Here is a 14,122-nt window from a genome sequence, read left to right on the forward strand (position 1 = left end):
TAAAACAAAAGGGTACAGTAAAGCCTGACTGATATTAGATTTTAAAGGCAGATAATGGATTCCATTTGTCTGGTACATATATTACATATATATAATTTCTAGTTATTTACAGGCCGACATTAACTGATATGTCTAGGATAGGTTGATATTCTAAATTTATCTGTCATGCTCGACAACAGAAATCTCTGAAAGAGATGCTCCATGCAGAGTAAGTTTGCCATAGAAAATAGCAGTAACATTTCTCACAGCTTTATGCCCACTGTGGCTGAAAATATGAACTATGAAAACAACTTTTTGGAACAAAATCAAACACTGTTTTTTCTATAGATCTATATAATCAGCACAGTTTCAAGGTGGACAAGATTAGTGTCACCAAGTCAGTGTCCGACCAAATGTTTCTTCTCTTCCTGAGATATGGGTTTGAAAAATGGCTACAGACTTGTTTTTGCAGAACATTATGATGAAAGGTTGACCTTTGAACACCGCAAAAATCAGTTCATTGTTGGCCTCAGGTGGACTTTTGTGAATACAAAATGCCATCACTTCATCATTATCTATTTATCCTATTAGACATGTTTGTTCAATTTTGTCATCATTACATTATGAATTTTAGAGTTATGGCCAAAAACATGTTTTGATCACCACACTTTGACCACCAAAAGCCACAAATGTGGCCAGCATGGAGGCATTAAAAAATATATAAACATTGAATTCCAAATCCCCCAAAGAAGTCGCCATCAGAATTTGGAATTGAGAGTTCAAATAAATAAATGAATCAATAAAAAGAGATTTTAACCTGTAAAGACATTTGGAGGAACTGAAAAATCTATATTGCTTAGTGCTATAAATTAAATATTTTAAGAGACAGAAAAGTTCCCATTAAAAATGTGCCAAATAAAAATATGCAAAATTTAACGATAAACGATAAAGGCACCATAAACATTCACTGGTGATTTCAAAATTGTCAATATATGTCTTGTGCTGATGACCCCTAAGCACAGCCATTACTCCCTCACTTTAACCCTGCTGGTTTCTCTGTCTGCTTTATTAATCACTATGAGAGAGAAAAGAACGGGCTTGTGAGAATTAAGGTTGATTATAATTCGAACCTAAATAGAATCTTTTGTTGCTTTAAGGGGCGCTCAGGTTTTCTTTTAAGAGAGCAAAGCCGCTCCTGGCCACTGTTTAATTTGAACCATAAAAAAGAGAACATTACGAATGTAAAATGAATCTGACTCACTGGAAAAACTGAACTCTAACATGAGCTTGCGTAAAAGTTTAAACAGCACCTTGAATTCTTATTTTAGAAGAAAAGTAGACACACTGTGTATCCTTGAGGTTTAACAAATGTGGCCCGCACATTTCCTTCTTCATAATTTAAATAGGAATTTAAATCCAGCAATGTTTAGCCATGCTTCCTAGCTTGCAGTCTTCTTCTTCTTTGCCTTTGCTGACCCATTGCAGCATATCTATTTTGTGCTACTACCAGTTGTACATTAGCAGAATAGCGTGGCACCATTGGTTGAACTCTGTATCACCACAACCATGAGCACAAAACAGCTACACAGCTCTACTAGAGGATTAAAATCATATAAATTAAGGATAAATCATAACTATTTCTCCAACAAAAGCTACATCTAAACTCTAAAACCAACAACACTACCACACCGACTGTGATGCAGACATTTAACCATAGTTCTTTAGTAAAAAGATGTCTCGCATGTCTGTTCTCATACCCAGGTCTTCAGATACCAACACTGTGACACACCTCTCACCGTCTCATACTGACACAGGATGCATTTCAGCATCTCTATGTGACCCATAGCTGGAAAACATCCAGGGTTTCCCACAAATTGATGATTACTGATTCGTGGCAGTTTCATCCATCGATCTGATCTTATCATCTGTGAATGGATAGACAGATCTATTATCCAACCCGCAAGTCACAAACAGATGCTGGGGGAGAAAAAGAACTCACAGAGAGCTCCATCTGTGCTGCGTTCATGGACTTGCGAAAACCTCTGAATTTATAGTGAAGACACAGAATGATACAAAGGGACATACAGGCATTGATATATGCCGCTATCAGCGTCGAATATTTCCATGGTCAGGTTTACATGGGATTTAGGTGTAAGCCCAGTGCATCTCATAAAAATACTAAAGGGTGCCTTTGGCGTCAATATCACACACTCAGTGGCTTGAAAATGCTTTAGTATTTGTTGCCCTTGGAATGAGAAATGGGCAGTTTTTCCAGCAACTGTGATGATGCTCTAACAGATTTGCTCACTTTTGCAGGTAAAAAGTGCCAAGTTTATAGAGAAAAGACTCAATGCCACAGCACACTGCCAAAAGCAAACTATGTGGAATGAAACTCATAAGGTACTTACAGAGAGGCAGACAGAGAAATGTGGAGGTCAACAGCGATGGTTTTACCTCCTGGTGTTACTGCTAAAAGACGTCTGAGGAGTTTTAAAGTTTATGTTCTCGTACACACTCGATGAATCGTCGTTTGTCATCCTGCAATAACACACAGGGAAAAAAAATTCAATCAAAACAAATTCTCTGCTTAATGCTGTGCGAGCATGTCAGTTGCCATTTCCTCATCATGGTATGTGTTATACTTACACTGAGGAGGAGCGCGAGGATGTCATGTTGGATTTGGACCTCGAGTTGGTCATCTGGGGATATTTGATGTTGGAATATTCCCTCTCCTTCATCTTATTCCTCTGCAAAGTGACAACATGACAAGAGGCAGATTCAGTGTAAAGAAAAAAAGCTCCCGAAAACTGTCATGTATTCATAAGAGAAGGATTTAACTATTTATAATCTTATTTAATTTGTGTTTTTTTGGTAATATTTATTTATTTTTGACCGTATTTTCCTTAATATGTGGAAGTATGTGTATATGGGTGTATGTGTGCATATATGTAGACATATATGTACATGTGGGTGAATGTACGAACACATGCTTATGTGTATTTATATACATGCAGGAGAGTGTATACATACATATGTATATAAATACATAGACTTTTATCTTATATTACATTATATTTGCATTGCTTTTCTAAATAAAATTTCCAGTTTAAAAAGGAAAAAACAACAACAAAAAGAGAGGTATTGATGTAATGCTGGTTTAAAGTGTATTACTATATTTTTTGTAATAAACAGCAAAAAACTGTCAATGTCATGACTGTATGCAATACTCTAAAATAAGATAATAAATATATAAAGTCTTCATTACTGTGTTAAAAAAGTTTCTTTTAGTAATGCGGACTGCTAGTGTATTAAAGTACCTGCTCCTCCTCCAGTCTCTTCTGAGCCGTGTCGATGTACTGCTGCACAGCCATGTAGATGAACTTATACTGGGCCTCTGTCTGCACCATGCCTGACCTCTGCTGCCGTACCCTCTGGATGGTCTTGGGGATGTCGATGTCACAATCTAGACCTGTCATGCACATGTACACACACATCCACAAATGAGCAGACATGCAGTACAAAGATTTTCATATCATAAAGTCTGTTTGATATTTGAGTCTCCTACCTTGGCGGTTAATAATGTCAATAAGGATGTCAATGACGATAATGGTGCCCGTTCTGCCGATACCTGCACTGCAGGGACAGCAGAGTGAACAGTCAAACCATGTGAGGGAAACAAGCATCAAAGTGAAAAATGGATGCACTTATAAAAGAGCATATTTGATTTGATCCAGACAGTTGTGAAAGTGTTACATAAGCATCAAGACATGACAATGAAAGACACACGAAAGTCTAAGGTCATGAATTATAGGTTTGCACTTGCCAACAGCAATAAGCAAAATTTGTTGTTGTGTCACATATAAAATGCAGTTAGATCTAAGAGAGAATTCAGCTCCACTCAGTGATCTTTTCCCCGCAATAACAACATTAATTTATCAGGAGCTGACGGATCAGTGAAGTTCATAAGTCAGATGTGCTCTTCCAACCTGTCATCAAGTTTGTAGTACATGCTGGGAGGATTGGTGTGGTGAATGAGTCACACCAAATGGAAAATTCTATTACAACATTTATTTGCTATTAACAATATTTTAGGGTGGTAGTCACCTGCTATAAAATACACATCTCAAAAAATAGAAAATAGAAAACAATTGTGACAGTCAACACAAAATGTCTTAAACATCTAAAGAAAATCAGCATAAGAAGGGAAGGGGTGGTGAATCAGTGCAGTACTAATGACAAACAGAAAAAGTAATGGATATGATAGACTTTAATGTGTACCACAGAGAAAAGAAAGATAAATCTTTTATTTTGGGTTATTATATCAGGAAAGGGAGCAGATCCCCACTACAGAAGAACTAAAACAGACTGTGCTAATTCAAATCCTTTCTGCTGTTTAGTTAACGGTCATGCTGATGTCCTTCGAAAGTAAAACAGAACAATGTAAATAAAGCATTCGGAGTAACAGTTTGCTGGCAAATGCAAAGGTTTATCTAACAGGTACTAAAAGTAAATACAGCTGCAAGTGGCAACATGGAGGTTTAAGTGAAATCAAGAGCATGTGTGTTTGTACTATTGATTACTATGCCCGTGATAGGGACAGGGACACTGACCATGTATAATTAGCTGTGATGGTGCCAGTTTGGTGAAGACTTAAGAGGAGAAAAGTTTTGACCTTAATTATAGCGCACCCAAGTGGCCGATTGAAACCATATTTCATGAAATCCTAATTTCAAGAATTTCTGTTAAGTTCAGAATTAAGAGTTAAGTTTCAGGAGTCCACAATAATTTTACCATCTCACAGAAAACTAAGTCAACATGGAGAAGAAGAGCAAAAGAGCGAGCAGTGAGCCACAGATGGGTTTAGCCAAACAGAAAAAAAACCCTAGAGAGCTCAAACCAGAAAATCACTAAACTTTTACAAAAGACAGTACGCGTGTGTTTAAACTTGAGAAGAGAAACTGGATTATTATATTTCTCTCTCATATTTACACCCACACCTGTCAAAATAGCACGCTGTTACAGTTTTCACCATATGTTTTAGATGTCTTCAGTATGACTGTAAAACTGCCCTCAACTCTGTGGTTCAGATGAAGAGGCTAACAGCCGTTGTGTGTGCACAAAGAGGATTTTAGTTATTATTGTTCAGCCTAAATAAGAACTGATTCTGGTGGGACTCGAACTCACACCCTTTGAAATCCTTCTCCTGGGTTTAACTAGAAGTCCAATGCGCTATCCATTATGCCACAGAGCAACATATCTATTCGTATCTGTGTTGGCACATCATCTCTTCCTCTATCTGACCCACTAATAATTAATGTATGGCCCAAACCGCAGTTTTTTTTATCCAAACTTGATGCTTCTTACTGTAAAACTGGTTGTACCTGCAGTGGACGACAATGGGTCCAGTGTCTGGAATGGTACTCTGGGTGCGGTTGACCTCCTCTAGGAACCAGAGGACACCGCCGGGCTCGTTGGGCACTCCGTGGTCCGGCCAGCTCAGGTACTGGTAGTGCCAGATGTACCTCGGAAGCTCCTTCTACAAGGACATTACAGCAAAAAACAAGACAATGAGCTAAAGTTCTCAAACACTTCTAGTAGCAATTGCAGTATTATTTTAGATGATTATGTTGACTGTGGGTGACATTTAACATGGAACTTCCTCTCTATAGTGGCTCTGCAGTGTTCATTAAACGGCTTACTGTAAGAAACTGGGGGAAAAAAAACAACTATCCTTCCAAGCACAGTTTTCAAAGTTTAACTAAAGTTAATATGAAGCTTCAGCAGTTTGATTCATCCGTTTTTCCAAAACTGCAGTACAAAATTCTTTCTTTGTGTTGGCTGTGACATTGTTAGTACAATAGAGGGATACTCTCTAGTAGTCATATATACTAGTTGCATTGCAATTACATCGGTAATAATAAGTAGACCTGAATGCTGTGAGATGAGAATTATGGATTCTATCCCTTATTTAATACAGTGGACTCGGGCTGAGGAAACAGAAATGTTAATATTGTGAGCATCAGCACCAGTGAACAATAACAGCCTGTAAATAGTGTCTCCAAGCATGCACTGAGCGCTCTAGCTGTGTTTGCAGCAGGGCCAGGTACCATTTAAAAAATTACAATACCAGTGCCAATACTAGTACATTTAACTTGATACCAAAACCTACAGACATTTTATTTGATACCTTTGTACCTTTGATACCCACAATGTCAATGAAACCATTCACTTGCTACCACTGCGATGTTTTGGTGACAGCTCGGCAAGTTGAACTACCAACTCCAGCAAATACACGACACTCAACTTCATCACATTGCAGTCTGTGGGCGTAGCTGCTGTGGTCATGAGCCAATCACATGTCACATTAAATCAAAGAACACTTGGAGTGACTGGCTGAGAGCAAAAACAGTTTTATTTTCAATCTGGATACAAAAAGGGCTGAATACAGGTATAGTTTGATTGGAAACAGAAAAAAACCCGAGAGAGTTCTACTTGGTGCTGGATTATTCCTTGAAGGTATTGAGTTTAGTTTAGTTTATTAGGATTCATATTAGCTAACACCCGAGCATCAGCTATTACTCCTGGGGTCCGAGTACCGATACCAAGTCCTAGTCAGCAGCTTAGGAAAATACTGTCAGTGTTTCTATTGTTCATGTCATCAAATCACTCTAAAAGTGATCCTCATTTTATCATTCAGTACTGTTGTTGTAATTACAGTTGTGGTTTGGACACAGTCATCCACTTGAGTTGAGTTGAGGAACAATTTTTTAAACAAACATTTTTATATTCATTCTTGATGAGGATGCCCCTGTAGTCTCCTGATTTTACAGGAGTTTGACAGGAACCTTAATTAACAAAGAGAGTGAAATAATAACATGAGCCAAGGAATGGTTGATTTCCTTCAATTTAAGCTTTCATTCACCGAAACACAAACATTAAGGTTGGACAGAAGCATCACTTGGGGCCACTCTTTGGAGACAATATTGCTAAATTAATCTCAAACAGGCTTAGCAGGCTTTACATACTACTTTAAATTCCTCTTCTTTATATGAAGTTTAAAGGGATTGACCACTGAGATCAAAGAAACAGCTTCTGCTAAGCATTAATTGGACAGCGACACTGTGCAACAACAAAGAAAGAGTGTTTTTTTCCCCCCCTTAATTTGCTCCTTATTGTATTCATGTAAAAAAACAACTCTTTTTTTTTTAGGCTTCAGTGCAATTAAACTAATATTCTTAAAATGCTATGCGCACTTCTACTTTTTCTCAATCTGCTTCTTGTATTCTTGAGAAGCAGTCTATCCTCTTGTAAGCACAAGCACGTGTTCTAGGATTGTGTGTGTGTGAGGGGTTAAACAATCTGAACCCAGGTCACTGGGTCAACCCTGATTAAGTTCACAGCTTTTCCTACCCGGTCTAGTCGGGTCACCTCCAGCTTCCTCAGGATGTAGTCCTGTGCTGGCCGTTCGTCCACGTTCCTTATCAGCACCTTCCCAAACTCCTTGGTGCAGTGGAGGTCGGGCCAATAACGTACACATTTGTTCTGAATCAGAGGGAGAACACAGAGAGAGAGAGGGAGAGGGAAGAGGGAGGGTGGTGGGTATTAGACAATCGAAACAACCAGCTCATCTAAAGCAGCTTTTCAATCAGCTTAACTGTCATACTATCCTTGTCAGCCGTCTCCCTCCCCACCCCCACACCTTACACACATGCACATGCACATGCGCACACACACACACACGCACACATACACACACAAACACAGCACCCTTCGTAGTACGCATTCCACTCCTCTCTCTGAGAATTAACTAATGCCAGTTCTGTCTTTCAACTGAGAATACAGGAACAAAATGGCTGATAAGCAGTCAGAGCAGTGCAGATATTTCAGGTCATCAGCAGGCTCGATACTGTGTCATTAAACTAAAACAATATGGACTTTTTCTTTCTCCTGGTTTCTTGGAAGGTGCCTGAAACAACATTGAGCTCATCATGAGCAACTAAAATTGTCCACCTCTTGTTCTTATTTGTCCTGTTATCTTCTGTTGCTCTGTAAAGCATTTTGTGACCAATTTGGTTGTTAAAGCAACCAAACTATTAAACTTGACTAGTGTAGTGTATTTTTAAAAATGTAATGTTTTAGTTGTACGGTGTTTTGCTCATGTTCTTATTCCAAACACCCATCACATAACACCCCTCAGTTCATAGATCTCCATCACTACAAGCAATCAACAGTGATCAGCTCAAAAGAGTGCAATTACGACACAACAGAGAGGCCATTTAGGAGTAAATGCTACAGAAAGCAAATGAAAAAAAAATGGGAAGAGTAAAAGGAACTTTAGAAACATTTTTACTTAATAGAATAGTAGAAACAGTAGAAATCGTAATATTTCACAGGCCCTCAGCTGAACTATACTACTGTAAATTTGCGTTAGGTTTTATTCTAATCACTCACCCGTCCTCGCTCCATCTCCTTCGTGGTCATAACAATGACGTGTGTATTCTCCTGATACGCCATCTTCCAGAAGTCGATGACTGTATTCTGTAGGCACCCTTGGGTGGCGATGAAGACTTTGCCCTCATCCACATGCCGGCCCTCTTCATGAATACTCTGTACAGTTACACAGTAAATAGAGTATTTTGGAATAAAATGAATGGAATAATGTGAGCCACCTGATATGAAGTTGTATATGCAGAAATATACTAATAGTTTCATTTATTAATAAAAATACGGACCAAATAAAAAAAAGACAAAAATAGAGGAATATAAAGGTTTTAGACTGTTACTTATGAAAAGGGTTTTCTGTATATCTATAATTGTATGTATAAAATCATCTAGTTTTTTTTACATGAACTACCCTGAGTGTTGGCAGAACGCTGTGTATTACTGCCATCTTTCGATACTTTGAATAATCTATTAAACAAATAAATGGCCCTGTAGACTGCTGAGCAGACTTACTCTGATGTAGTTGGCATTGATGTAGTCTGAACCAGGAACATCTGGATCTGCTTCCCTGAGTTCAACTCGCGTTGTGTCAACTGAAAACACAAAGTCAAACTGTCACTAACACACAACAAAAACTCTATGGTTTCCTGATATCACACTTTATGCTTTTTTTTCTCCAAAAAACTATTGTTAATTGATAAGCTGTGAGCCATCAAAGCAAAGTCTGACAAGCTGCCGAGGCCTCTATTTTGACTGTTGTATATTTGTGTCATTCTTTCCACAGGAAGTTGGAGAGGCAGGAAATGGCAGGTTGCTGCGTGACTCACACGGGAGGATATTCTTGTATCTGTTTTTACTCTTGTTTTCTGGCTTCTGGCCTTCTTTCCGGGGATACAGCAGTTTGCACTCCTGCTGCTGAAGTACCTATGAGTTCATGACAAAAGGCAAAGGAGAAAATGAGACATTTCAAAAAGTTCCAGTCAAAAGTGAATGCACTATAATGCCATTACTAATTCTGAGAGACCTGGGGGCAGCACTATGGAGAACACAATCCTGCCAATGGTTTCACACTATTCCCCTGATCAACAGGTGGCTGTATTTCTCAAAGATATACAGCAATGCACTGACAAAGACAGGGAACAAAGAAGATATACTGTATCATTTTAACATAACTTTTGCTTATTTACAAAAACATCTCCACATGGCTCATGCTGTGTCTGAATAGTGTAATGGGCCCTTGATACAGTAGGGGTCACCCTAGAGTGCAAGAGCAGTTGAACTGCATGTGCCAGTGTGCAGGTTATACTTAGGAGGAAACGTAGTCTCAAAATCCCTTCCTTTACACTTTATACATAAATTCATGCTGGATGCACATGTGCTCTTACAGGGTACAATATGTAATACAAGTAAATCATTTATCCACAGCTCTTTAGCTGTTATAACAAAAGACACTTTTGTGTCATAAACACAAAGCCAGATAGAAGAGTTCATAGTGTGCATGTTCTGTGCATTATGTCATCCACACCCACTCCAGAGAAAATGCAGTTAGTGATTTAAATTCATATGAAAGATGATTATTATAACACAATAGAGATTATTGTCTAGCAGCAGGAAACCAGACACTGATAAGTAGCTATGATCTTGTAGACAAACGTGGCATGGGGCCAATAAATACCAAATAATAATTGACCGCCTAATATTCACTGACACAACAAAAATGATTCACATTCATGACCTGCCAGTTGCTTCAAAATGACAAATAAAAGAACATAAGAGCATGCCACGAGATAAGATTCGACATCATTACTCAAAGGTTAAGACGGCATAAATACATCTGAATTTCCCTTGATAGACACGAAAACACATAACGGACTGGAAAACACATAGATGCAAGCCTACACAAATGGATATGATGGATGGCACTCGAAAGAGTAATATGCATGACTCAGTTTCCACAATTATTTCCTGTATATAAGACTTGACTCATCCAGCCCTCAACTGGCGTCTCATTTTATCAACTTGTGGAACAAATAGCCTTTGAAGTGAATTTCAAAATGATTGACAATATCAAATGAGATGTAAAAGTCATGCATGAAAGGAATAATCCTGGTACTGACAGTTTCAAGGCTACATACCTCAAATTCTTCCCAGAATCCTTGTTTGGGTTTCTCAGAGTTGTCTGCTACTTTGTTGAGCTCTCGTACCCGGTTCTCAATGTTGGCTGCATTTATCCTTGTGGCATTAAAGGGCTGTTGTTGTCATATTGGCATGGGTAAATTGAATTAGTCAGCAGAGCAAAACAAGTTGTTCTAATTTTAAAAAGCTTAACTGTAAAGATAACATTTTTATGTGGTCTGAATGATAGACCATATTACAACACCATCCATGATTCACCAGACTGGATGCTTTTGTGCGTTTAATTTCTGTTCCATACCTGTTTGAGGTGCACTACGATTCCACTTTTCTCCACCATGGGGTTCTTCTTGTAGTGATCCACCAGGTCAGCCAGGGTGTCGAACCTCTCGCCGCCTCCCACATCATATTTACCGTCCTGCTGGAGGCAAACATCAACAGTTCAAATGCAGTAACAGCTGATCTGAGGAGTTCCTAGAGTGCAAAAATAAACCATGGCCTTCTTAAAAATAAATGCCTCACAGCACAGACAGCACGCTGAAGTGGTCTGAGTGTTGAGGGAGAGTTACCTCACCTGGTAGCGTATCATAACGTGGGTGACCTTGGTCCTGCGGTCCACGTTCTCGTGTTTCTCCTCATTGGTGAGAACTGAGAGGACAAAGTCGCCCGGTTTGCTCTGGCTCTCCCGTACCAGGAAGCTCCCAGCTTTGCCTTTGTCTGTGAGCAGTTTCTCTGCATCTCGCCCAGACAGATGCCCATGGTACCACCTGGACAGGAATAAGAGTACAGACTGTGATTTACCAACACAGACACAATATCCAATAACACACTGACAGCTTTAATGACTGAACATGCATACAAATAACTTGAAGAATTAATACAATTTATGGCAATTTCTGAAAAATGAAAATTAACAAATAATCATGTAAAGAACAATAAATCTTGGCCTTACATTTATCAACTAATATAATATATTACTAAATAATCATCATTACTTGCTATTATACTGTTTTTGACTTTAATTATAAAGCAATAGAAAATATGTTTCCAGATACAACAACAAATACTTTGTTGGGTCAGTTCAGTATCGTCATGTGCTCTTATTCCACACTAGAGATGCAAATATTAGGCAATTAATCCATTAAATGATTAGCTGATTGACAGAAAATCAATTGGTGACTATTCTGAACACTGAATAATCATTTCGACAATTTTTTAAAGGCATACATTTGCGGGTTTCATGCTATGTAAGAATTTGATGTTTTGTCAAACAAAATAATAAACTGAAAAGCTTTGGATTTTTGGACTGTTGGATGAAACATACTATTTGAAGCACCTTTGGTTTTTGTAAATCACACAGGGCATGTTTCACTATTTTTGGACATTTTGAGGAGCTGAACAATTGATTAATTGAAAAATTAATTGGCAGATCAATTGATAATGAAAGTAATTGTTAATTGCAGTCCTATACACCACTTATTATGAACCCTATCAACCCTACTTAAAGGTGGTGGTAACAAGTTGTGAACAAAATATTAACATATTATCACATATTGTATTTAAGTTGGACTGGCTAACTTTTCAGCAAATAGTGATTTATTTACACATCCAGCAGTATAAGGAAAAGGTAAGCATTTAGTTAGAGTCATGTTACTGTTCAGGTGATGAATGATGTTTGTCCTTTTAGCTCTGTTTTGGTTTCTACTGACTTCTGAGGAAAATATCTGCCTCTTAAGCTGTTAAATGTTTCGCTGTGTTAACCAGTTAGTCTCTAATTGTGTCTGTGTGCAGTATGATGCTGAGCAGGTAGTGCACAGTTTGATTTCTAAGCTTTTTTCACTGTAACCAGCTGCTTGCCACTCCTGAAAAGAGTGGTGAGAGTGAACCAAAACAGTCAACATGTGTCCAGACAGCTAAACAATGAGTCGAAACTGACTGTAAAGGGGAGCAGACTGAAAATTCTCATTCATCACAAGAACAACCTCTTTTACATCACATCACATTGTTTTTACCTTGTCATTTAATAACAATGTCATTGTAAAAATTAAGGGCCAACACCAAAGAACACCAGAAAAAACAAAACATGCAGCAGGCAAGAAACTGTGTTTAAAAACACAGTGAACATAAGCACTGATTATTTCAGACTGACTGTGTTCACTGTCTGCTTCTCCTGTGGAGATTAAGGAGAGGCACATCAAGTTAGATGCTGGTATAAGGTAGACAAAATATCGAGACAACAGTGGGGGAGGACCAGCAATATGCTTCCTGCCTCCAGGGGAAAAGTTCCATATTGCTGGTTTAGGGTTCAACATAACGTCTATCTATATGTGTACTGTGATCTTTGACTCCTACTTGAGAATGAAAGTGTCTCTTATATTGCTGCAGCCTCACTCAGTTGCTGATGTTAAGGTGATAAACCTGTATGAGTGTGCTTTTTTTTTCCTGTGTGGTGAGCAGGAACGTGTAGGAGGCTGTGACAAGAGACGTATGTAGAATGGAAAACCCACATAAACCATAACCATAGATCAGTTGTTCGTAGTCCTAAATAGAAACTGAGATATTCACATGGCAATGTGCAGATGTGTAGAAAAAATAAAAATGTACATAACCTGCACCGCCTGATTTGATACCAAACACAGCTGAGCAGTGATCATTTGCAAATGATGATATGATCACGTAGCTTTCCATAATGCTTCCTATATGCGTGCGAGTGCACGCATGCATTCCTGGCATGAATACTACAGCTGCCTCACGTCTTCCATTTCAATGAGGGTGTGTAGGTGTGATGAGGGGTATAGCTGTGTCCAACCTTTGTATACTTTCTGGAAGGATACTTAGTGAGCATAAACAAAAACAGCAGCACCACCCACTTAGTTTGTTTGAAGATGCATGTGGGAATATGCCACTATTTATGCATGTGGACGTAAAGTGCATCTGAGTTTCATGTGTGGGAGTTAATGTGTACATTAATAGTAATGCATCCTCCCTATATACACTTTGTGTCAACACATATGTGCATTTATACATAGTTTATGATATAATGGCTTTTCTATTTCCCTATGGTTAAACAGTAAACTTTCTAGTGATGTAGGCCTGGGTCTTCATAAAAGAAACTTTCTAAGTCTAAAAAAATCAAATCTCATCTTAGCTTAGGATAAGATTTTAAGATTTTTGGTATTACAGAAATATGTTTCTGACTTGATTTAGGAGGAAAAAATCTTACTTTAGGACAGGAATTCAGCTGTTAGACAGGTGTCCTAAGGAAGGGATTTTATAACCAATAACTCATTTCTAAATAACTGCCAAAAATGATGAATGAAAGACTACTCGAATCATATAAAGGTGCTTTAAATTTCTGTGTGTGAATGGGTATATAGATCCAATGACAATGTCCCTTTAACTCTTCATAGCTAAAACTGAATGGCATTCTTTTTTTCCATGTTCATGATGACAAGCAAGCTAACAAGTGACAAAAGAAAGCTGTGGCCATTTTGAGCGGCCCGCTGGTACATTCTGATCAAAGATACAGACATTCTGTGTACATTCTAAACAGATTCAGGCATGACCG

General features: G+C 38.3%; 1 protein-coding gene across 3 annotated transcripts in view; it reads right to left on the reverse strand.

Moving 5' to 3' along the window:
* The window catches only part of ptpn11b (protein tyrosine phosphatase non-receptor type 11b), a 48,626-nt gene that overhangs the window by 3,297 nt on the left and 31,207 nt on the right, over positions 1–14,122 (reverse strand). For 2 of the 3 annotated variants that reach the window (XM_042491696.2, XM_042491698.2), the window contains exons 4-15: positions 11,129–11,321; positions 10,856–10,975; positions 10,557–10,670; positions 9,249–9,345; positions 8,935–9,014; positions 8,431–8,586; positions 7,390–7,521; positions 5,361–5,515; positions 3,545–3,612; positions 3,297–3,448; positions 2,626–2,726; positions 2,388–2,517 (exon numbers count right to left, since the gene is read on the reverse strand). In XM_042491696.2, coding sequence (XP_042347630.1) covers positions 2,430–2,517; positions 2,626–2,726; positions 3,297–3,448; positions 3,545–3,612; positions 5,361–5,515; positions 7,390–7,521; positions 8,431–8,586; positions 8,935–9,014; positions 9,249–9,345; positions 10,557–10,670; positions 10,856–10,975; positions 11,129–11,321 — 1,456 coding nt within the window. In that variant the 3' untranslated portion in view covers positions 2,388–2,429. The remainder of the gene's footprint in view (positions 1–2,387; positions 2,518–2,625; positions 2,727–3,296; positions 3,449–3,544; positions 3,613–5,360; positions 5,516–7,389; positions 7,522–8,430; positions 8,587–8,934; positions 9,015–9,248; positions 9,346–10,556; positions 10,671–10,855; positions 10,976–11,128; positions 11,322–14,122) is intronic. The other variant, XM_042491697.2, reaches the window with a different exon arrangement.

This window comes from Plectropomus leopardus, chromosome 9, assembly GCF_026936395.1.
Source record: "Plectropomus leopardus strain MGB_pleo_1.0 chromosome 9, ASM2693639v1, whole genome shotgun sequence".
Lineage (NCBI taxonomy): Eukaryota > Metazoa > Chordata > Actinopteri > Perciformes > Serranidae > Plectropomus > Plectropomus leopardus.